Genomic DNA, 24,853 nt, shown 5'->3' on the forward strand with positions numbered 1-24,853 from the left:
AGGAAACGGGCGCGGAGATCTCGGCCGTCATTGATGCGCCGGCGAACTTTGCGGGAATGAATCCGGACGAATCCGAGGGAGAGAGAGAGGGAAAAGAGGGGGGAAAGAGGGAGGGAATCACGGGGAGTGATTTCCCCCTCTTTATGGCGCGCGGGGACGGCGGGATGCGGCGGAATCCGCGGCGGCGGCGGCGCTAGGGCACGGGCGGGCGGCGGGCGCGGCGCGAGGACAGGGATGACAGGTGGGCCCCGCCCGTCAGCGAGGGTGGCGGGCGGGCCCGCCTGTCAGCGGCGCGCGCGCGGGGAGAGGCCGAGTGGGCCGCGGTTAGGAGAGAGAGGGAAAGAGCGAGGTGGGCCGAGCCGGCCCAAGAAGGGAAGGGGGGAAAAGAAGACTTTTAGGGCTTTTCTTTTTATAAAATCATTTTAACTTTGTTTATTTCTTCTCAATTATTATTTGTGCTCTGAAAATTCCACTAAAATTTGAGGGCTCCTTTTAGACCAAGGAGAATTTAACAAAAATTCTCCGGGCCACATTTGATTTTTTTCTTGTACGTATTTTAGTGTTTGCCAATTTCTTTTCGAATTTTAATTAATTCTATTATTCCTTTTAGAGAATGATTTTTATTTCGGGATGAATTTATCAGGACGTGACAAAAGATACCCCGAGGAGAAACCCGGGTCGTGTCCTCTGGTCCAGAATAGTCAAAGGCTGGATGGGCTCGAGCCTGGAGCGGCTGGATCCGTCTACCGATGAAGTCAGCAGCGACTTCATACCCCGACAAACCTCGTACTCGGAGATCATCGATAACATCGATAAAGGACTGAAGGGAAGGGGTCAAGGTGGACTTTGCGGTCCAAGACGAAATCTTGTCTGGTTGTTCCTCAGGAACAACGAAGACAGGATCCGAATTTTCTATCTGAAGATAGAACCACCTCGTCCGCCATTTGCTACGAGAGGAAGGGCACTGGATGGGGATATAACGCGACTTCAGGCCATCCCGAAGTCGGAATCCAACGCATCCAGATACCCTGTTGGACTCCATCCAACGCAACTCGTAGTAGAAGCGAAAGAGATCAAGAAAAGGCTCTACCCCAATATAGGCCTCACAAAGATGCAAAAAAATACCGAGGAAGGCAATAGAATTGGGGTTCAAATGGAGTAAAGAAAGGCCGTATAAGTTCAAAACCAAGAGAAGAAATTCAGAAGGCGGAGGGAGAAAACCGCAGAGAATGTAGTCCTCGATCGCAACCATGCGACCTAGGACAGGCTGGGGTTCAGTACCTCCTGCTTCTCTCTCCATGGTCCCACGACCGGGAAGGGCGCCATCCTCCTGTAGCTTCTTCAGCGACGCGCTGGTGGAGGAGGACTTGCCGAGATCCATCGCTGACCGGAGATTACCGGAGAAAGGACTGAGATTGATGAGCTAGGGTTTTGCGGGAGCGGAAAAGACGAGAAGCGCTTGGAGGTTGGAGGGTTTCTTCACAACAGGCGGACTTCAAAATGGATCCCCAAAACTCTCTTAAATAAACACACTTCCGACGGTGCGAATTCCAAGGAAAGGAGAGAGATGACCGCCGGAAATTTCTGGGTCCGTTACGCGCGGCAGTCTTTCGGACTTCAATTTAAATTCACTCATGACCGTTGGGCTTCACATGGTGTTCTCAGCTATGTCCTGTCTCCACGGTTCTCACACCGAGAACGACAACAGCCTCGACACCAGAAGTCGCGATTGGTTACACGAGTTCATTTAAGTAGAAGTCGGGGGCTACTGTCAGGGTTACGGGTTAGGTATACCCTTTACCCTTCGATATACGTCACATATCGATATGGCATCCCCGCGCGTATATGGACATTCTCTGTATAACTAAGGAAATCCTTCACGGAGTTTACAGATGGAAAGAATCCTACTCGGACAAGACTGGGTCGTCAATGTATCGTGTAGGGTCCGATGTCTCCGAGTTCTACTTGGAAACAGCCTGACCTGCGATATAAAAGGGACCCCTGAGAGGACCTAAGGCATCGAATCTCGGAGCCAACACACCCCCACAGCCTACGAAGTCGGAGCCTGCAGGAGCCGAATCGCCGGGAGATTTAGTCGAACCAACTCGATTACAATCCCGTCGGTTTCATCGAGTTCTATCGTTCCCTTTCCATCATATAATCCTATATCAACTGGATTAGGGCTATTATCTATCAAGGGGCCTGAACCAGTATAATCCTCGTTTTCTGTTTGCTTGATGTCGTATTACGTAGATCCTTGTACCAACGTACCCCAATACCCTCTATATCCGGTTTACGGGTATCACCCGTTGACAAGTGGCATCACCGAGAATACAACTAAATAGCAGTGGCATCGTTAGAAATACACAAATAGTAATGGCATATTTTTAAACCAGCATATTTTTAATGGTATAGATCCAATTAACCCAATAAAAATTTTGATCATCATCACACACTTAGTCTTCCAAAGCCATAAAAAAGGCCGAGGAGATTGCAATGCTCTAAAGTTGAACTTAAAGAAATACTTGAAGTTGTAAGCTAGGTGATTCCATGTATGAAGCTCCAAAGAGTCTCCCTTATAATCTGATCCCAAATCTTGGTTCCTCTTAGGACACTCGTAATGCCTGCAGTTTTATCTGACATGTCCCCATCTGATCCCAATCTGTACAGGACGATGGAGAAATCAGGCAAAAAAGGAAAAAGAAAAAGGTAGAAAATTGATGGAAAGAAGAGATCGTTAGCAGCGGGAGAGAATGAAGCAAGGAGCGGAACCAGGAAAAACCGAGGAGAGGCGTGTTGACATGGCAGCGCCCCGGCCCGTCGGCCGCCGCCGATTGATGCACAGCAGTACAGCACCATGGTGGAAAGATGAAAGGAAAAAGTACATCCAAGGTCCCTCAACTTGTCATCGAGTTACAAAATCATCCCCAACCACAAAACCAGATATTCGGTGTTTCTTAACTAATTAAAATCGGTCACAATAGATTCTTCGATGGTTTTGATCCCGGTTTTATCCTACGTATGCCACGTCATCTCTCTCCCTTCCTCCTCTCTCTCTCACTCTTCCCTTCTCTGTGCTATGGCCACGGCCTCCTTCGGTGACGCCGATGCCGGTGACCAGTTGAAGGGGTCGGCCACGAGCGGCGTGATGGGGCTGAGCGCGGGACGACGGGCCTCGGGGAAGACGGGAGGGCGGGTTGGGACGACTACGGCGGTGGGCGGTGGGAGGACGGTGAAGAGGCGCCGGCGGCGGCCTCCGGTCTCCCCCGGCCTCAGCTCATGCTCGAGAGCACGCGGCGATGAATCCTGTCGTCCTTAGTCGGCCTCCTCCCATCCGAACTCTCGGCCTCCGCTTCCGCTGCTCCGGCGCTGGTAGGAGTCGTCGGCGGCCGTGGCTTCCGCCTTCCTCGACGGAAGACGACGATGCGGTAGATTGGGGCTCATCGGCGCCGCTGGGAGAAGGCATGCGTGGGGGCGGGACGATGAGGTTGGGCTAGCCGTCGAGGAGGCAGGGCTACAGCGGGATGACACCGGAGGAAGTGGCTGAGCGGCGGATATGCTACAGGCGAAATCTGCGGCAGCGGCGGGTAGTACGACGACACGCTCCATGGACCTCGTCGGGTTTTTTTCACCGCGGCGATCGGTGGAGACGGCCACACCGTGGTGTGCTTCCCTGACATGAGAAGCCACCTGATGAGCGCATTGTTGCCGCATCGCTCGCCGCTGTCACCTTGTGCTGCGCCGCATCGCTCGCCACCTTTTACAGGCCTGCTCATCATCGGAAGACCAGTCAAACACCAAGAAATCAAATCACGACGCCATTAATCATTACAGATACCAAGTGATCAAACCAGCAAAAACTATGCACACCTTCGATGTTCTGGAGCACTTCCTTGACCTTCTTGCACCCCTCGCAGTGGATCGACACCCGGAGCACGGTGGTAAGCGGCGCGAGCGGGACAGGGCAATGGCCGGGAGCAGGAGGGCCGAGAGGAACAAAACGAGCGGGAGGAGGAGCACAAGTCCGCCACCCGCCCCTCGCCATCCCCACGCGACCGCTGCCGATTCACCATCCGGCTCGTCCGCCCGCTGCCGCCCGTTTCCCCCTGCCTCCTTCTTCCTCGCGACGACGGCGTCGTACGTCGACGCTCGATCTCCCCCGTGCTCCCGCCACTGCCTCCCTTCCCTTCTCCCGTGTCGCCGCCACCGCCGCATCACCGGCCGGCCGTCCGACCTCCTCGTCCCGGCGACCTCCTCCCCACCACTGGCCGATTTGGGGGGAAGGGAGAGAAGGGGAAAGAGAGAGCTGATGATGTGGTGTCCTGACATGTGGAACCCACATGGGTCCCATGCTGACTCACTCGCCATATAGGACAAAACCGGGATTAAAACCACCGAAGGATGCAAAATGAACGGTTTTGTAAGTTAAGGGATGTTATATATCTGGTTTTGCGGTTGAGGAATGGTTTTGTAATTCGATGATAAGTTGAGGGACCTTCGGTGTACTTTTTCGGAAGATGAAATGGTGATCGAGTGCGCGGTTCGCGCTTGACCGGCCTAACCCAAAAGCAGCGAACAGTTCAGACGAACACTAGCCCACTTACATTGTAACTAACATGGTTATATGTATTTTTCAGAAAACCCGCGGTAGCACGTTGTTTTCACCGAGCGGAGGCCGCGGAACTGGATCCTCTCACCCATATGTTTGTTGTGATTTTTTTTCCTCCCCCATTTATATGAATCTTAAAGTATATGAATCTTAAAGTAAAACTAACGGTTTAAAATTATGAAAAAGTTACAACACGTTACGTTGTAGTTTAATGCTAATTAAAATGAAAAATACTACATTTATATCTATCCCAAATTAAAAAATGCGCAAGGCTTCCAGTAAGAAAATCGTCCGTCTCCTGTTATCCGATAAAAATCTACGCGTGTGACTTCCTTGTGTATTCGTGTAATCCGTCTCGGTCGCCCCGCGGTGGAAAAACACACGGCGTGGTGCTGGGCCTCCCGCCTCCGATAAATCGATAAATCCTGAGCCTCCAGCCCAGACCAGGAGGTTTTCAATACAACAAATGAACCAAATCGGATACACCACACCACAAGGCAAGAACCAAAATCAAAGCTAGTGAATCAGAAAAGCACAACAGAGGGAAAGATCACCGTAAAACAACCACAAATTTTCAAGGACATCCTCTCGCTGCCAAGGCATTCGAGAAGAAAAGACTGCATTGACCTATCATTTTCTTCTAGCTATCTCGTGGCTGTGGGGGAAGAAGAGAAACCGATCCAGCAGCGACTCTCCCCCAATCCCAAACCGATCCAAGAAACTCCCTCCAAATCAACCATCCCCATCCTTCCCTTACCCAAGAAAGACACATGTGTTCTTCAGTAATCCTCAATCAAACCACTCCAATCAAAGAAATCCTCGCTTCACCTCACCCGCTCCTCTACCTAGATGGAGATGACAAAAAGAAAATCCACAAGGTGCTCCTCTACCGCCTTGTTGCCGGTGGCAGCAGCCTTTATCTCCATGGCCGACGGTGCGGTGGAGTCTGCGCGATGACCGCATCCCGCCTTGGCGCGGCGGCCCTCGAGGCGAGCGCGACCGTGACCGCGAGCGTGGCCAAGGCGGTGGACTCGGCAGTGAAGGCGTGACAGGGGCGATGGGTGAGGAGGGCAGCGAGATGAGCTCAGCGGAGACAAGCAGCGCGCGAGAAAAAGAGGGATGGCGGAGAAAGCGAGGAAAAGAGAATAAGACCGATACCATGGAGCCTGGGCGGATAGGTCCGACTAGGAAGAGGCGAGAAGTGTGGCTCCGTCCGTTGTCGCCATTACATGGATGGCTGGGACATGTCACGAGACTCACGACGCGTGGAGGACAAATAGCTGGCTGATGGTGAGTATTGATGGTTTAATTAGTATACTTGCGGTTTACTAGTTTGATAAATTTTTACGAGTAAAGTGTACTGATGGCCCTTAAACTTGTAGGGGTGTGTCATCTAGGTCCCTAAACTCTTAAAATGCATATCCAAGTTCTAGAACTTGTCATAGTGTGTCATATAGGTCCCAAATCACCACAACCCCTTCAGCATCCTACGTGGCGTTGATGTGGCATGCCACATGGACATGATGTGGCATCATTTTGACTGACAAATGGAACCCATTTAATTTTTTTCCTTTTCCTTTTTTCTTCTCTTTTTTCCCCTTTCGTCTCCTTTCTATGTGACCCGAGCAGAAAAAAAAAGAAGAATGAGAAGAAAATGAAAAATAAAAATAAAAGAAGAAAAAAAAGAAAATGACACGTCACGTCTATGTGGCATGCCACATCAGCGCCACGTAGGATCATAGAGGGGATGTGTCGATTTGGGACTTAAATGATACACTTTGACAAGTTTTAGGACCTGGATATGCGTTTTGATAGTTTAGGGACCTATATGACACAACCCTACAAGTTTAAGGACCGCCAATGCACTTTACTCAATTTTTACAAGAAAAGGTTGTGAATAAATGTATAGCAAAATCGATGTTCTTATGCACTTGAGTCCTGAAGCTAGCGATATATGCTATCATCTTATTTCACATGTCCTCGGAATAATTACAACGTGAGATGTGCAAATTTAAAACGTGGATAGGGTATTTATATTGTAAATATAAGAGCATCTATAATATGGAAATAAGGGGTCTTAAGCCTCCCAAACAGTGCTTATATATATATATATATGTGGAAGAGGTTCTTCTTACATAGGTCTTTTAGATGAGCTACCTTGTAGCAAACGATTGGCCATATGGAATAAAAAACCAATTTTCCATATCTCTCATTGTGAACTCTCTTGTCTCTCACCAATATAGTTGCATGCTAGTAGCATGATGCTACCATAGGGAAGGGGACGAGAGCACCTGCAAGGAGCTGATGCCGCTAGAGTACCGTACGCAAGTTGCTACCACCGTCATGGCCTTTTCCCACTGGTACACGCGCACCTCCTCTTGCTCTGGTGGCTCCTCCCACGGGCGCAAGTGCCGCCGTTGCCGCTGCTAAGCTACTGGATCTAAGTGGTTCCTCTTCCGTGCTTTGGGGAGAAAGGGATTGGAAAAGTGGTTGGGATGGTAAAACGTGGCATTGGTGGAGAAGTGCTTTTTAGTCCTGGTTCATAACCACTACGAATCCGGGACTAAAGGTCGCTATCTTTAGGTGGTGTTTACTTCCAGGGACTTAACTTTAGTCCCTGTCTTTAGACACTAATTTAGAGTATTAAATATAGACTACTTACAAAACTAATTACATAAATAAAAGCTAATTCACGAGACAAATTTTTTAAGCCTAATTAATCTATAATTAGAGAATGTTTACTGTAGCATCACATAGGCTAATCATGGATTAATTAGGCTCATTAGATTCGTCTCGCAAATTAGTCCAAGATTATGGATGGGTTTTATTAATAGTCTACGTTTAATATTTATAATTAATTTTCAAACATCCGATGTGATAGGGACTTAAAAGTTTTAGTCCCATCTAAACAGGGCCTTAGTCTCGGATGAAATAAGCAGGAGTAAAGATCGATCTTTAGTCTGGTTGGGTTGGACTAAAGATCAATCTACCTTTTTTTTTATTTGCATGGCCCTATTACTGCATGGTTATATATATATATATATATATATATATATATATATATAAAGACTATTCTACACCCCTGGAGCGCTCGCTCCTCCTCTCCCCTTTTGGTTGGGTTGGACTAAAGATCAATCTACCTTTTTTTTTATTTGCATGGCCCTATTACTGCATGGTTATATATATATATATAAAGACTATTCTACACCCCTGGAGCGCTCGCTCCTCCTCTCCCCTTTTTTTTCTCTCGATCCCACCTCCACCCCTCCCCAAAAATTTGCCTTCAATGGGAATAGAACTCAAGACCTTCAACTCAAATTACCACATGGCACTAACCAATATGCTATTTCTCTGTTGTGATAGAGTTTTCTTAGTAAAAACTTGTCTTCTCATACATCATGAAATATAGTAGCGCGTCCGATTACTACAAATATATAGGTTCTTATTACAGCCAAGTGACTAGTATTGCTGGGTAAAGCCTCACATACTAACAAAAGTAGAAGTGTTACTACACGATATGTACGATATGTGCATGTTACCACTTTCAAGTAGTTATGTTACTGCACGACAATTGTAGTTTTACTATGTCATTTTGACGAGATGAAGATCGAATAGGTGGGCTATATGTAAAGTCTGTAGGTGGCTTTGAGCGATGTCTGATTGATGTAGGAGCGTTTTGAATAATTTTATACATTTGGTAAAAACCATGTTACTACATGTATATGCCCCTGTTACTGCAAGGTACACATTCTGTTTCTGTATGTGGAGGGTTAAAGTTCAAAGTGCCAATCTTTGAAAAACAATATCTCATAATATATATATTATTTTTTAAAATCGTTCACACCATGATGCTATAGTGTTACTGCATGTAGAGGCTTAAACTTCAAAATGCATCTACGTACTCCTCTCTTCAAGAAACCGTTCTTCCTCCCTCTTCTCAAGAAAACTGGTTTCCTCCCACCAATATAGTATTACTGGCTTACTGCATGTGTAAGATGTAATAGTAATATTGTGGTGAATTACATTAAATCAGGAATTGAAACAAGTCCGACCACGCTGAGATTCGCGCATGCATTATTATGTGAGGGGAGCGGCTTGATTTGTTAGCTGGAGTGTCGATATGGTTAGCACCAAAACAGGACATATTCTCTACGTACGGACATAATAAAAATCCATAATGCCCTTTCCTGCTATCACTGGCTTTGACAGAGCTACAGCATGCTAGGGCACTCACCAAGACAGACGGTGTCAGACATGGCGCAGTGAAAGTGGCTTCCACTGCTCGACTGCTTCACGCCCACTAGTACACGTACACGGAAAGCGTTCGGTCACATGGAATCTGAGCAGCGACAATGTCAACACTGTAATGTATGTATGAGGCCCTGTTTAGATGAGACTATAAAACTTTTAAAACTTTTAAGTCCCTATCACATCGGATATTTGAATATTAATTATAAATATTAAACGTAGACTATTAATAAAACCCATCCATAATCTTGGACTAATTCGCGAGACGAATCTATTGAGACTAACTAATCCATGATTAGCCTATGTGATGCTACAGTAAACATTCTCTAATTATGGATTAATTTGGCTTAAAAAATTTGTCTCGTGAATTAGCTTTCATTTATGTAATTAGTTTTGTAAGTAGTCTATATTTAATACTCTAAATTAGTGTCTAAAGACAGGGACTAAAGTTAAGTCCCTGGATCCAAACACCACCTGAGTATGATGCAGCAATGCATTATCGGTCAGATTTTACATTAATTGAAAGAAAAAAATATCATAACTGCTAAATCATAGTGGGTTCAAAATATACATATATAGATTGATTGGTATAGTTACATACAAAATATAATTATATCTATAAAAATAAAAGTTAAGAGTTGTATATGAAATATAAGTATATAGAATCTAAGGTTGTGTTTCGTTGATGCTGCTAGTGGACGACAGAGCTATTATGCGGCAAGGAAATCGGAGCGAGTAATAAACACATGATTAATTGAGTATTAATTTATAATTTTGAAATTGATTCATTTGACGTTATAAATAAACTTTTATATGAAAAAAACACAATTTAGCGGTTTGTGAAACGCGCTAAAAAAAGAAAAAGTTGTGATTCGGAGTTATTGTTTAAAACATGGTCTAAGAGTAGTATATAAAATACAAGCCCGTAGAGTTCTATACAAAATCAAAATACAACATGTAATGATAACAGATAAAATTTTAGAGATGTTCTAATATAAATATAACATATATGATAAGAAATAAAATTTTATAATTGTTCTAATAACACATACTCCATCTGTTCCAAATTATAAGACCTATAATATTTTTACACGGTCTTCAATTATATACTTTGACCATTAATTTATTTAATATTATGTTATCAACAACTATAAAATTAGCATCATATAAAATATTTCATGAATATAGTGATATAACATGCATAATGTTCACCATAGATATTATTAGTATAACCACTATAATATGAAATGATACAATCAACAAGTTTTTGTTGTAAGGTATGGTGCCAAGCGTGCAGGAAAATATGGCCCCACCTTTTGGGTTGCCAGGCACAATGTTTTTTTAGGGCATCAGCAATCAAAGACACTCTATGGGTGTCCTCACTAACTATAGCCACTCAATAGGACACTCATCTTGCAATGGGGGAAACTGGGAGCTAGGATCTTCAAAATCTAAAGGTACTCAATGGAGCTACTACAGCCCACAATGGGGTGCTCCAACACAGGTATCCCTATGTATGTATTTCCTCCTATACCCCTGTGTTTTCCACAGCCCACCGACCGCCATCGGCCTATCCGTCCCATTTGGCCTTCTTCCTCCCCTCCACTCCTCTATCGCATTTCCTTCCCCAAACTCCTCTTCGCCTCCTCCTTTCTCCACCCGCCATTTCTTGTCGATGGAGCTCTGCAGCGGGTTCTTGAAGCCGAAGAGGGAGGTCGACGAAGCTCCCCGCCCAGGGAGGGTGGCGATGGCGAACAAGATGGGTGGCGGCGCGGCGAGCTCGATGGCTGTCGCCAGGCGAGTCGGTTTGCTCGGAGTCCGCGCGAGTAAGAGCCATCGGTCCCCTTCTCCTCCCAGGTCGCCGTCGGCCACATCAGCTGCATCCGTCGCCGGCCATTGGAGCGGATCTGGCTTCGAGACATCCGGCGGCGGCTCATCCGGCGACGGCACATCCGGCGGCGGCTCATACTGCAATGGGGGTTGTGATTATTGCAATGCATTGAGCAGTTTAGGGGTTGTTGTTTGATGTTTAGTTTAGTTTGTTGTTGAGGCTATGGATGCTAAAGTGTTATGTGATGCATGGGTTTTGGCTGACCAGGGACAGAAGCAAGTAGTTCAATGAATTTCCTAGGACTTTTGTTGTACATATGCCACTGTGAGTGTAGGATGGCAACTTATTTTATGCATGCAAGTTGTGGAACCTTATATATTAACTAGATGTAATGAATGCACTGAAGTTGGCCGAATGCACTGAAGTTGGTTGATGTTTGTTCAAATGGATGTTTTGGGTTGTTGCTCTAATGGACGATGTGCTAAATTAGGGATGATGAAGTGCAAACTTGCAAGGGAAGTGAAGTGTACATGTGGTCAAGAAATTATTTATTTACATTGACCTTATTTTTGCAAGTCACAATGGTCATGTAGACCTTATTCTTCAAATTACACAATGGTCATGCTGACCTTATTGTTGCAAGTCACATCTACTGACCTAGTGGACCTTTATTGCTACTGAGAATCGCTAACCTAATTGCTGACCTTATTGCTAACCTACTAATACGGGTCTAATAGACCTTATTTCCCTAGTACTCATTTTATTCATTGCTTCAATTAGCCTAATTGGCACTGGTACTAGCCCTATGGTTGGCCCATATGTGCTCCATCAAGTCCTTTTTCAGGCTGTTGTGCACAGCACGATCGTGCACCTCACAATCTGTAGTGACCACTTGAGCAAATGCGCGTGGCACGCTGTTGGTGTATTCAGGAGCTTGCATTTCAAATTCCCCAGGGTCATCATTCAAATCATGCACATCCATTCCCCTCTCATCTTCAATAATCATGTTATGCATGATTATACATGCCCTCATGATCATACCAATTTCATCTAACTTCCAAAGCTGACATGGGACTGCAATGATTTTGAACCTAGCCTTCAATATTCCAAACGCACATTCCACGTCTTTTCTTTGCGATTCTTGTGCATTTGCAAATAGCCGTTGTTTTGGACTCTGTGGTAGCTTGATGGACTTCACTAATGTGGCCCACTCGGGATAGATACCATCGGCAAGATAATAGCCTTTATCATACCAGTGACCATTCACCATGAAATTAACCCTAGGAGCCCTACCCCACAGCAAGTCTGTGAAAACCGGTGATTGGTTGATAACATTGATATCGTTGTTCGACCCGGCTACACCGAAATATGCGTGCCAAATCCACCGGTCGTGAGATGCGACCGCCTCCAAAATGATTGTAGCAGTTCCGTAATCTCCCCGAGTGTACATCCCTTTCCATCCGTTTCTCCCCGAGTGTACATCCCTTTCCATCCGTTAGGACAATTTTTCCACTTCCAGTGCATACAGTCGATACTACCGAGCATACCCGGGAAACCCCTCGAACCATGGATCTGCAGCAGTCTCCCAGTGTCATCTACATTTGGTTGGTGCAAGTACTCCGGTCCAAATATTTCAATGACTCCTTGACAAAATAACTTTAGAGACTCAAGAGCGGTCGAACCACCAATACGACAATACTCATCAACCTGGTCAGCCGATGCAGCGTACGCTAACATGCGATTCACCGCGGTACACTTCTGAATAGGTGAAAGTCCTAGCTGACCAATTCCATCCACCCGTTGCGTGAAATACTCAGACCATTCACCAAGAGCATTGAGAATCCGAAGGAACAGAGGGCGACGCATCCGGAACCGCCTCCGGAAGTCACGGTCACTATAGACCGGGTTCTCACAGAAATAGTCCGCCATAATACGAGCATGACCACCAATTCTGTCTCTTCGGCAATATCTTCTACGCCTGCGGGGTTGCTGAGAACTGGATGGACCAAGAGTGTGCAGAAGATGGCTGGCCAGTTGTGCGGCAGCGGCATTCCATGCCTGTTGCCGTTGCAGATAATCTTCCATAGTATAAATTTCAGTCGGGTCAACCTCATTGTCACTTGAGCTAATTTCTTCGGAACTCTCAGACATTGCTAAACAAATGCAATATAAGTGGACATAAGGATTTGCAAGATTTGAAAGTAAGATAAGTGGATATAAGTTGACCGGGTTCTCACACAAATAAATAAGTAATGAAAATAAGGGCTGGCAAAATTGCTTCATGAATAAGAAAGCTACACAAATCATTCAATTCATGTGCATAAGACATATGAACAGCAATGGTAAAGAGACAAGGTGACAAGAGTAGTACCTTGTCAAATCAAGTTGACAAAAGTGCCGAATGGGAGACCAGACAAATGACTGCACAGATCAATCCCAGCACAAGTATACCTTTCCAATGCACATGTCAATCACAGAACAAGTTACCAAATCACTTCACAGATCAATCGCAGCACAAGTATACCAATCCAAAACACAGATCAATCCCAGAAATTGGATATGGCTACCAATCCAAAACACAGTTCAATCCCAGCACATCATATGGCAACCAAGCACTAACAGTAGGTGCAGGACCAAATATATAATGCCAAGAACCAAGCTTGGTCTGAATGCTCAATTACAGCAATAGTACTAACAGTAGGTGCAGGACAACATGATTTAAAACAGCAAGTGCCATCAGGCCATCAAGTGACTAGATATCTATTACATCAGTAGCAGAAAATAAATAGCAGCAAGTAATGGAAGATCGACCTATTACATGTATGAGATCTCCCAGATCACAGTTTCATCTAACTCTCACATGTTTTTTTGTAACTCCCCCCATCTACAAGTAATAACTCCTTCACATGATTGTACTTGAAGCATCCAAAAATGTGCCATAGCACTCCAAAAAAGTTTTGAGGCTGGTACTACCCTGCAGCAAACAATAAATTGAGCTTCAATGAGAAAACAATTGCAAAGACTTCATGTGAGGGCAATGCATTAACTTACGAATCACTCAAGAGTTGCCCCCTTGCCCCAGAGCTGGTCAGACATGAGTGTGCATGCCTTGATATGTGCCTCCCTGGCCCATGGCTCCATGGAGCTAGTGTCAACAGAAATCATCTGGGTGAACTTGTCGAGCATCTTGGTCTGTTGGTCAATCAGCTTGGCCTTGGTCTTCTCCTTAGCAGCCTGCAGATTCAGGGTGGCTGCCTCAACCTTCTCCCCAGAGAGCTTCTGCTGGAAATCCTTCATGGAAGCTGTTTCTTCTTGTTGGCTAGCGTGGGCTTTGCACAGATGCTTGATGAGCTCTGCCAACTCAGCTGAGTAGTCTGATTGCCTGCCCTTCTTTGCCCTCTTGATACCCGCAGGCCTCACCTGAGCCGGCTGCTCCTCAACCGGTGGTGCATTCACATCGAACTCAGCCCTGATCTTCCTTGGACCATGACCCAGCAGACAAATGTGAGCATTCCACTTGGGGGAATCACGCACGGCCTTCCACCAGTAGCCTAGTGTAAAGGGGTGACCCTCCCTACTCTGGTACAGCTCCATAGCTTGGTCCATTAGCATTTCTTCAGACCGGCCACTTTGGTAGTTATCCCTCAGCTGCACATAGATCCCATTGAATGCTGAAACCTTCCTTGTGTGTTTGTGCCAATGGCCCTTGAGGTGCTTGGGGTCCCTTTTCCTGTCATCTTCTGTGGTTGCATTGTAGGTATCTGCAACCTGCCTCCAGTATGTGTCACCCTTCCTTGCATTCCCCTCGATTGGATCTGTTGAGTTCTCAAGCCAAGCACTGACCTACATACCATCAAATGCTCAACAAATACCCAACAAATGCATAATACTCATTGGTAATAACATCAGCAAACATTATGACCAATACATGTTCTAGTTTCTGCCAAAAATTGGAAATTTCACCAATAATCAGTAACCTTACTATACACACATATTCTTGGCTGCAAGAACATAACTAAAATAAATCCAAAGGCACATCAAGGAGCAAATTATTTCTAGCTACCACAACCTTTTCATTTATGCCAACATATTTTAACTATGACTCATCATAAATTCAACAAAACATATAGACATACATTGTGCATGCATCACAAAGGTTACTGCTTCTTCTCTGTGAACAGGTCAATGTTATGTAGGCAAACACATGTACATAAATCACACTACCATATATACCACCCATAAAGAAGCAAAATTTCCTACACATGGATACTACTGCTTCTCATCAGTTTGCAAAACTAGATTTTTTTCTATGCATCCCAAACTATATCAATCAGTCTCATACAAAAACCAACAAGCACACAAATTTCTACATACAACAAGCACACAAATTTCTACATGTTTCAGCTCTGTTCATGCTCCATCCAAATCAAGTTTTTTTTGCAACTACTTCAGATCTGGGCATCAAATATTTGGATTGTGATAAAAGATGCTTACCAGGCGTAGGTCCTCATCACGAGTGTAGTACATCCTCGCCTTCCCATCGTCTTGGCTGCCTGGATTTGCCTGCACACGTTGCCTCACCCCACATCTGGAGGCCGCTGTCGGGCCACCATTGCCGGCTGCTGCTGGTGGTGGCTGGGTAGAGAAGAGGGGGAACTGAGCATGAGCGTAGGGGAAGTCGTTGTGCGGATGAGAGAAATCGCCTTGGGTGGAGGCTTGACCAAACGGGTGCGCCAGATCGGGATCATTCAAGAAATCGTAGTACCCACTTGAGCGGTTCGGATCCATGACAAGAAGCTGCAACACACAGATCCATCAAAGAAATCACCACAAAGCTAGTCTTGGACGGTGTCAGCCATCCTTTTTGGCAGGCTGCGCAAGGGCATCGGCGGAAAAATCAGCAATGTCCAAAGGCAAACATCCGTTCACCTGTATACGGCCTAGAGGGTAGGTACATTTTTCCCGCTGGGGTTAGTGCCTCACACTGGTAGACAAACCCTTTGTAGTCCCGGTTCGTAACCCCCCTTTAGTCCCGGTTTCCAAACCGGGACTACCAATTCGGGACTAAAGATCGCTATTTTTAGTCCTGGGTGAAATAACCGGGACTAAAGATGGCTCAGCCATCCCAGTTGGTGTTACCAACCGGGACTAAAGATCGAGCTGACCTTTTTTTTTTTGCATGGCCCTGTTGCTGCATGGTTTATATATATATAAAAACCATGCATATATATGTTTCAGTACATATATGCATATATAATATATGCATATATATATTATATTATATTTATATAAGTTTCAATACATATGTACATGCATAATATATATGTATACATATATATGTTATGCAAATGCATATATATATATATATATATATATATATATGACCAAAATATATTTACATTATAGAATATGTGTACACATGCATATAGAAACATATGTAGTCATGTATTAATTACAATCCATTATATGTCCTAGCTAGCTACGATTTCGACGTAGTAGTAGTCGCTAGCTCAGAAGCTAAGGACCTATGAATTGTGTTTCCGTCGTAGTAGAATTCACCCTTGGGATCAAGGATTTGTTCGTTGATGAATCCCATGAGTTGTTCTTGAACCGCCGCGATAAATTCCTTGTGTGTGGTCAGGTTATCCCTCATGCGAATAAACTATATGAATGTATGAAATTGATTAGTAATTAAACAAGAAATCGATACGTAATGAAATTTTGAATTTATTTGTACGTACATCGAGCTCTCTTGTGGTGATGATTTGGTCTGCAAGGCAGTGGCAATACTCGCACACGTAATAGCCGCACAAGTTAGTTCCCTTCTTTTGCTTTGCGCACTACAAATAAATGACAAACAACGAGAGATCTAATTAATATACACCTGTATGTATTTGAATCGGAGAAATATAAATGTAGAGCATGTGTACTCACAGGAAATTTGAACTTCCGCCTAAGTCTTTCTCTCCATTTGCCGCGGACCAAATGACGGAACCGATACCAAACCCTACATGGAGTTTAAAGCTATGATTCATAGTAGCAATTAACTATAACAAGATTCTTAATTAACATAGGAACTTATGACAGTACCTGTCTATAAGTTCGAAAACCTTGTCAAACGTAGACTCTTTTTTATCCATTGAGTCATATACGTTGACGGTGCAAGCCGACAGGTCAAAGAGTAAAAACACCCAGTGGAATCTACAATGTGCGTGGGATGCATTACATATGAAACACTTAGCAAGTTCGTACGGGAATGAAATTTGGTATAGGAAGACAGTAAAATTAAACTAACTCTGTGTTGTACGGCCACAGTATGAACGTCTTGTAATGCTGCGCCTTCAGGAGATGGACGAGATTGTCCTCTGTGGCTTGCGGATATTGGTCGAGCATTACGACGTTTACTTTCCGAGGGTCGATGAATCCAGTATCGAAAACCCCCCGCCGTCGGGCCCTTTGAATCTCCATTCTACAACGATAAAAGGGAGTATATTATTTTCTATAGTCTACTTATATACAAGGACCTAATTAATTAAAGGAGACGTAGTAAGAAATCTAACTGAACGATATACTTACAAAATCCAGCAACTCATAATAGAGACGTCGAGGGCGTCTAGCTGGTATAGTTCGTAGATTCCCTTGAAATTGATCCAGAGAATGTCATCTCCTTGCAAGAAGTCCGTGTCCCTGATCCTCGCTCCGATCATCTCTCTACCGGTGGCGCTCATCTCCATGTACAGCTGATGGAACTTGTACATTTGTGTGGGTAGGGACTGCAGCAGCTCAGGCTTGACAAGCGGTTTACCGAGTTCGTACATGTATTTCACTTCCGCCTTTTCGATTGGTGCGACTCCTAGCAATTGATCCGTAGTTAGACCGGTGTCAGTAATAAATTCTTCTATCGTCATTTCTTTACCGGTCACCAACGGCTCGATCTCCTAGTTTGGTTGCTCTCCAAGCTGAGGGACTGGTTTGGACTTTCCAGAAGATGCTTTCTTCAGCGTTCGCTCATAGTCCGATAGCTTAATGGCCTCCTTGGCAGGTGCAGACATACCCCTGAAGAAGTTCATGACACTCGGGTCTATAGGAATCTTCTTTTCTAGACTTCGAGGCTTGAATTGTCTCTTGACTTCTGATGCCACGTAAGCGTCAAGCTCCTCTTGCGTGCAATCGTACCCCGGGTCCTTGTTCTTGGCGGCGTCAATTTTCGCCTTCTTCGTTGCCCTTCTGTGGGCAGGCGGTGGAGCTTGGGGAGCCCTTGACTTTGAAGGTGCCGGAAGAGGAGCTTGCGGAGGAGTCGGTGTAGGAGACCGAGGAGAAGTCGGTGCAGGAGCCTGAGGTGGAGACGGTGCTGGAGCATGAGGAGGAGACGGTGCAGAATCCTGAGGAAGAGACGGTGCAGGATCCTGAGGAGGAGATGGCGGAGCCGGAGGAGATGGTGCACGAGACGCCGCTTGTTGCCCAGGGAGGATGATGTACCGCCTGCACCATAGAATAATGGCATGGCTTGTGTCTCGTAGATGCGTCTCACCGTCTCCTCCAGGGTAATCCAGCTCGAGGTCCTCGTACGCGCCTTCGACCAACTCAACTTCGACCTTGGAGTATCCTGCTGGAATTGGCCTGCAGTGGTAAGTACCTGAAGGGTCCGTTGGGATGGCCATGCCCGACGCCACCTTCATGTGGTGAGAGGTTATTTATTAGTAATCAACATATATAAGCAGCAACTAGCAGAATGGGCAAATCTAAAATATATAAACTACGAGCTTACCTTTATTGATAAGTTCTTGAAAGGAATATGCAGCTCACATGGTGTCCGCTGAATGATGTCATCAACGGGGCAGGTGGATTCGTCCTGGGTTTGCATGGCGTCCATGCTCTGTAATCCTACCTGCCCCGTTGAGGCGCAGCTGCTACGGTTTCCTGACGGGCTCACCATTGCAGGAGGAATGGTCGGCTGGGGATCATTGGACCAATGTGCGGCCATGCGTTCATCAACCTTCCTTGCCACCTCCTCTTGCATGCTGAGCTCGTAGCTTGATACCCTGAACTCAAGATCTGCAATCTTCGCCTCGGTATCTCTCTTGCTCCTCATCCGACTCTTGTACGTGTGGATGTCCTCCTTGAACCCAATCTTCCAAGGAATCACCCCTTTCCCTCGTGTTCGTTCTGGATGCTCTGGAGTCTGCAGGGCGAGTGATAGCTCGTCCCTCTCTCTGTCCGGTCGGAACGTGCCCTGAGAAGAGGCTTCCACTGCGTCTGTTAGTCGACGCGCAGCCTCTCGTATCTGATCGCCGAAGACCAGTGAGCCATCAGCTGGGTTGAGCGTTCTACCGTGAGCATAGTACCAGAACTTCGATCGTTCCGGCCAATTAGCGATGGCCGGTTCGATACCCCTCTCAAGCAAGCTAGCCTCCATCTCCTCCCACTTCGGCATCACGACGCTATAGCCGCCTGACCCCAAGTGGTGATGGTACTTCTTCTTGGCGGCATTTTCTTTGTTTCTTTCCATCATCGCCTGCCCTTGTTCACCTGTCTTATATGCAACGAACTCGTCCCAGTGATCCCTTAGCTTTGGGAATGTGTCGAAGTTCGGTGTCTGCCCTTTCAGGATATATTTCTTGTACAGCTCTCCCTTGAAGCTCTGAAACTGTTCTGCCATTTTCTTCAGAGTCCACCTTTTCACTTTGTCCTCTGTACCCGCGGGAAGGGTGAATGTCTCGAGCATTGTGGTCCACAGCATCTCTTTCTCCGAATCTGGGACAAAGCTCTCATGATCTCCGCGTGCCCTTGTTCTTCGCCAGTACACCGTACTGACAGGCACGTTATCCCGCACAACCCAACCGCTGTGACGTACATAGTTCTTGGCGGCTTCTGCCGGGGCACTAGGTCGTCCATCTTCTTCCACTTCCGTTATGATGTGCTGACCCTCAAGCTTCTTCGCGGCACCTCGTTGCCCGCGTGCCCTCTTCTATCCAACGGAGGGTTGACTTCCACTAGCATCCTCCTCCTGGTTCCCCTCCACATCCCTTTCCACGTGCCCCTCTTGGTTCCCCTCCGCATCCCTCTCCACGTTCCCTTCCTCGTTCAAATACTGGTTTGGATCCTCGTTTCCCTCTTCTTCGTTCCAGTACTGGCTGCTTCCCTCCTCGATTGTATCGTACAATATCTGTTCCTCATCGCGATCAGCCATCTGTTCATACAGGAAACATCTGCTAAGTCATGAGACATTTATGTTTTAACAATCTTATATTAAAACTCAAATAATCTTATATGCTAAGACTAAACGAACAGTCATGTATGCTAAGTGTAACTGTCGTATATTAGAACCCTACACAATCTTAGAAGCTAAGTCTAATTACAAATCTAATAATCTTATACTAAAACTCAAATAGTGATATATGCTAAGTCTAGGTGACGTATATTATAGGACCCTAGCTAGTCAATAATTATATACTAAGTCTAATTACAAATATAATAATCTTATATTAAAACTCAAATAATCTTATATGCTAAGACAAAAATAGCTATGTATGCTAAGTGTAACTGTCGTATATTAGAACCCTACACAATCTTACATGCTAAGTCTAATTACAAATCTAATAATCTTATACTAAAACTCAAATAGTGATATATGCTAAGTCTAGGTGACGTATATTATAGGACCCTAGCTAGTCAATAATTATATACTAAGTCTAATTACAAATATAATAATCTTATATTAAAACTCAAATAATCTTCTATGCTAAGACAAAAATAGCCATGTATGCTAAGTGTAACTGTCGTATATTAGAACCCTACACAATTTTACATGCTAAGTCTAATTACAAATCTAATAATCTTATACTAAAACTCAAATAGTGATATATATGCTAAGTCTAGGTGACGTATATTATAGGACCCTAGCTAGTCAATAATTATATACTAAGTCTAATTACAAATATAATAATCTTATATTAAAACTCCAATAATCTTATACTAAAACTCAAATAGTCATGTATTCTAAGTGTAACTGTCGTATATTAGAACACTACACAATCTTATATGCTAATTAAGTCTAATTACAAATCTAATAATCTTAATTGCATTACAAATATAACAATCATATATATATAATTACGTCACTTGCCTGGGCGAATTCCTTCGAGGGCTAGCTCTACCACTCCGGCTTGAGGGACGACTCCGACAACGTCTTTTCTGCAAGATACAAAAAGATGTATTAGGATAAACGCGAAGTAACATATATTGCATTTGACATTCACGTTTCGTTCACGATATCGTTCACGTTCGCGTTCTCGTTAAGGTCACGTTTCATTCACCTACGTTTGTTCGTTCACGTTCATTAACCTGCCTATAATTGCATTTCACGTTCACGTTCGTTGGCTCGTTCACGTTCGTCCGACAACGTTCTCGTTCACGTTCATTCACCTTGTTCTCGTTCATGTTCGTTCGCTCGTTCTCATTCACGTTCGTTGGCTCGTTCACGTTCGTAATCCTCGTTCTCGTTCACGTTCATTCACCTTGTTCTCGTTCACGTTCGTTCGCTCGTTCTCATTCATGTTCGTTGGCTCATTCACGTTCGTTCGCTCGTTCTCGTTCACGTTCATTCACCTTGTTCTCGTTCACATTCGTTCGCTCGTTCACGTTCTCGGTGTGGCGGCAGCGGGACGGCGGCGGGGCGGCGCGGCGGCGGCGTGGCGCCGCGCGCGGCATCGGGCCAGCGCGTGGAGCGCTGGCGTGGCGCCGCGCGCAGCATCGGCGTGGTGCGACGGCGGCGTGCAGTGTCATGGCGTCTCGTGGCGCGGCGTCGTGTCGTGATGAGGTCGGCGTCGGCGTCTGAAACTCGGCGGCCGGCGACAACCGAGAGGGAGAGAGAGAGATCGAGATCGGAGAGAGAGATCGAGAGGGAGGCGGCGCGCGGCGGCTCTCACCCTAGAGATGCGGCGGCGGCGGAGGAGGCGGACGCGGCGGCGACGATCTCGAGCGCGAGACGACTGTGAGATACGGCGGCGGCGTCGGCACGGGGATGCCCTAGGCAGTGGCGGCGAAGGAGAAGCCGAGAGAGATCGATCGGGCAAAAACTTCTAAGTGCTGGTGGATAAGACGAGGGCGCGCATCGGGAATATATATAGCCCTAGATCTTTAGTCCCGGTTGATGAGAACAACCGGGAGTAAAGATATCTTTACTCCCGGTTGTTGAGAACAACCGGGACTAAAGAAAAGATCTTTACTCCTGGTTGTTCTCAACAACTGGGAGTAAAGATATCTTTACTCCCGGTTGTTCTCCTCAACCGGGACTAAAGATCTTTTCCCGCTATTTCCAAATTCTTTTTAAACCCGGTTAGGGTTAAGAACTGGGACTACTGATAAGCGCACTGTATAATATTTTCCATTACATATGTGTTTCTAAAATAGAAGATAATGCATTACAATTATTTAAAGTACAAAGATTAATGACTATTACTTCGAAAAATTATTGTTGTCTGTAATAAATTAAGTGGATAAAACGTAATAAGCAAATATATGATTTAAAATTAATAAAAATTCTAATAATCATATATACTTAGCATATGAATGATATTATTAAATTGGTAAAAACTCTAATTAACATATATATATACATACGGCATGATTTAAAATTAATAAAAATTGTAATCATCATATATACTTAGCATAGGAATTATATTAAATTAATTGTTAAAAACTCTAATTAACATATGTAAATGCCACATGCATGATTTAAAAATTTTAAAAATTCGAATAGTCATATATAATTAGCATATGAATGATAGTAAATTAAATTATGAAAAACTATAATTAACATATGTAAATGCCACATGCATGATTTGAAACTTTTAAAAATTCTCTAGTCAATTATAATTAGCATATGAATGATAGTAAATTAAATGTTAAAAACTCTAATTAACATATGAAATTGCCATCTGCGTGATTTAAAACTTTTAAAAATTGTAAGTTTCGCATATAACTAGCATATACATGATTTAAACTTGTTAAAACCTCTAATAATCGTGCGTAATTAACATATGCCATACATCAATTGATTTATATGGATAATCAATACATCGAAAATAGTTTACATCGTGTACACAATAATTACGGCAATACATCGGCGGTGACGGTTGACCGCACGTACTTTCTCCTCACTATTGTTCCCTCCTTGTGATCGCTACGTGAGTAAGGGGTGTCTTCATTTGATAGGAGGATGCTAGGGTCAATCATCACCGTGAAAGGGGGTTGCCCATCCAACTGATCGTAATTCTCGTCAGTCTTGTCCTCAACTCTGACGATTTTTCTTTTGCCTAGGAGAACCACGTGACGCTTAGGCTCGTCAGGCCCTCTGCCCTTCTTTCCTTTGCTAGACATGTCCTTCATGAAAAAGACTTGCGTTACATCGTTGGCAAGGACAAAAGGTTCGTCCGAGTATCCAACCTTGTTAAGGTCAACCGTTGTCATCCCACTGTCATCAATCATTACGCCTCCACCAGTCAGCCTAACCCATTGGCACCGGAACAGAGGGACCTTGAGAGGACCATAGTCAAGTTCCCATATGTTCTCGATGGCACCGTAATACGTGCCAGTTGTTCCATCATGTCCCATGGCATCGACACAAACAGCGCTGTTTTGGTTCGTGCTCATCATGTCTTGGGCTCTCGTGTAGAATGTGTACCCATTGATCTCATATCCCTGGAATGTCGCGATCGACCTAGACGGTCCCCTCGCCAGGAAGGCAAGTTGTTGGTTGATCGACTCGTTACCCATGAGATGTTGTCGTAGCCACGTGGGGAAAGTATCAATGTGATGCCGTGTAATCCATGCATCGGACTTACCGATGTTCCTGGCGCGAACTAGAGCCAAGTGCTCCTCGATGTAAGGAGCTACTGTCACGACCGGAAATAACCCAACGGGCGTTCCTTACGTGCGTGCATTAATCCTTGTCCCAGGAGGCAAGGTACACCAAAAGTTGATACAATTCAGAGTTTAACAAGCGGAAGCGTAAATAGTTAATTTATTACATGGGCAGCGAAGGCCCAGCACACACAAAGACAAACGAGAAACAGCGGAAGACTAGGGCGACGACCACAGGCACTTGACGGCAGGCACGAGCTAGACACCAAAGCCTTCATCCTCCAGGAACTCCTCTTCTGGGTTTGGGAAAAATTGAGCAAGACTGAGTACAACCACCGTACTCAACAAGACACACCCACAAGTGCAGAATAAATGCAAGGGAGTACAAAGGAGTTATACTATAAAGGGTTAGAGTTGCAGTAAACAGCATTTAAAGACATTAGTTGCTCAAAGCTATTTTGTAAACGCGATTCTAGAACTAAACAATATTATTTATCAAGGCCGTGAACCCACACGAACCTGCCTTAACCCAAGGCCTACGATGATTCAGACCGAACTGGCAACCCGACCCTGGGTCCCAGCTCGTCCCAAGCCAACCCAGGCCAACCATTCCACATTTTAGTTGTTAAGCAGGTTTTAAGAATTAAAACACTAACTTGGGTACATTGCTCGGCTTGCCCATAACCGAGGGCGCGGCTATTCGAATAGATTATACTCTGATCAGAGGTGTACATCTTTACCCACAAGACACATCTCCCTCACGTGTAACCACGTGCCACATACCACCACGGTATACAGACGGAAGACGTGACATAGTTTCCAACCCATCCTAGCCATAGACAAGAGTACCGACCCAATCCCACCTACGGCCGGGACCCCCGGGACAGGCAGGCAGGACTGAGCCCCTAGCAGCAGGACACCGGCCCTGTGCCATGACATCTCGACTACCGGGCCGCAGCTCGTGTAGCCTTCATTTGTCCTAGAGATGTCCATCGACCCCCGACTTCTTCCATCTCCATCCGTGTACTTTTGTTTATGACTAGACTGAGCCACAAACTAAGCCTTACCCACTAGACATGTGGAAGTACGGTAGTGCTTTGCAACAGAGGCCCAAAGACCGGTCCTTATATGGCCGAGGTGCTACCATCAAAACCATGCACCCCGAGCCCAGCCTAAAACCATTTTGGGGGTTTTGAATAGAGGGGGCGGTGTGAATCCAATTCCACCATACTCCAACAATTCCAAAGTGTCCAGGTGATATCAATATTCTCAAAGTCTAGACTTGTAAAACCACCTAATGT

The 24,853-nt window shown here is 45.2% G+C and overlaps 1 protein-coding gene and 1 long non-coding RNA gene across 3 annotated transcripts; both read right to left on the reverse strand.

Moving 5' to 3' along the window:
* Nucleotides 1-2,266: 2,266 nt before the first annotated feature.
* On the reverse strand, nt 2,267-5,730 carry LOC107277824 (uncharacterized). 2 transcript variants are annotated; one of them, XR_010735279.1, is made up of 3 exons: nt 3,871-5,730; nt 2,773-3,768; nt 2,267-2,662 (listed from the first exon to the last, which is right to left on the reverse strand). It is a non-coding gene; the product is annotated as an uncharacterized lncRNA (long non-coding RNA). The 2 variants fall into 2 exon arrangements; XR_003238480.2 differs by lacking the exon at nt 2,267-2,662 and having other exon boundaries at nt 2,769-3,768.
* An 8,012-nt stretch (nt 5,731-13,742) lies between these two features.
* Nucleotides 13,743-21,398, reverse strand: LOC136351686 (uncharacterized). The gene is made up of 3 exons (XM_066303947.1): nt 21,297-21,398; nt 15,183-15,485; nt 13,743-14,531 (listed from the first exon to the last, which is right to left on the reverse strand). The coding sequence occupies exons 1-3, from the start codon at nt 21,396-21,398 to the stop codon at nt 13,743-13,745; spliced, it is 1,194 nt and encodes a 397-aa protein (XP_066160044.1).
* Between the last annotated feature and the right edge of the window lie 3,455 nt (nt 21,399-24,853).

Source organism: Oryza sativa, chromosome 9, assembly GCF_034140825.1.
Source record: "Oryza sativa Japonica Group chromosome 9, ASM3414082v1".
In the NCBI taxonomy this organism is placed as follows: Eukaryota; Viridiplantae; Streptophyta; class Magnoliopsida; order Poales; family Poaceae; genus Oryza; species Oryza sativa.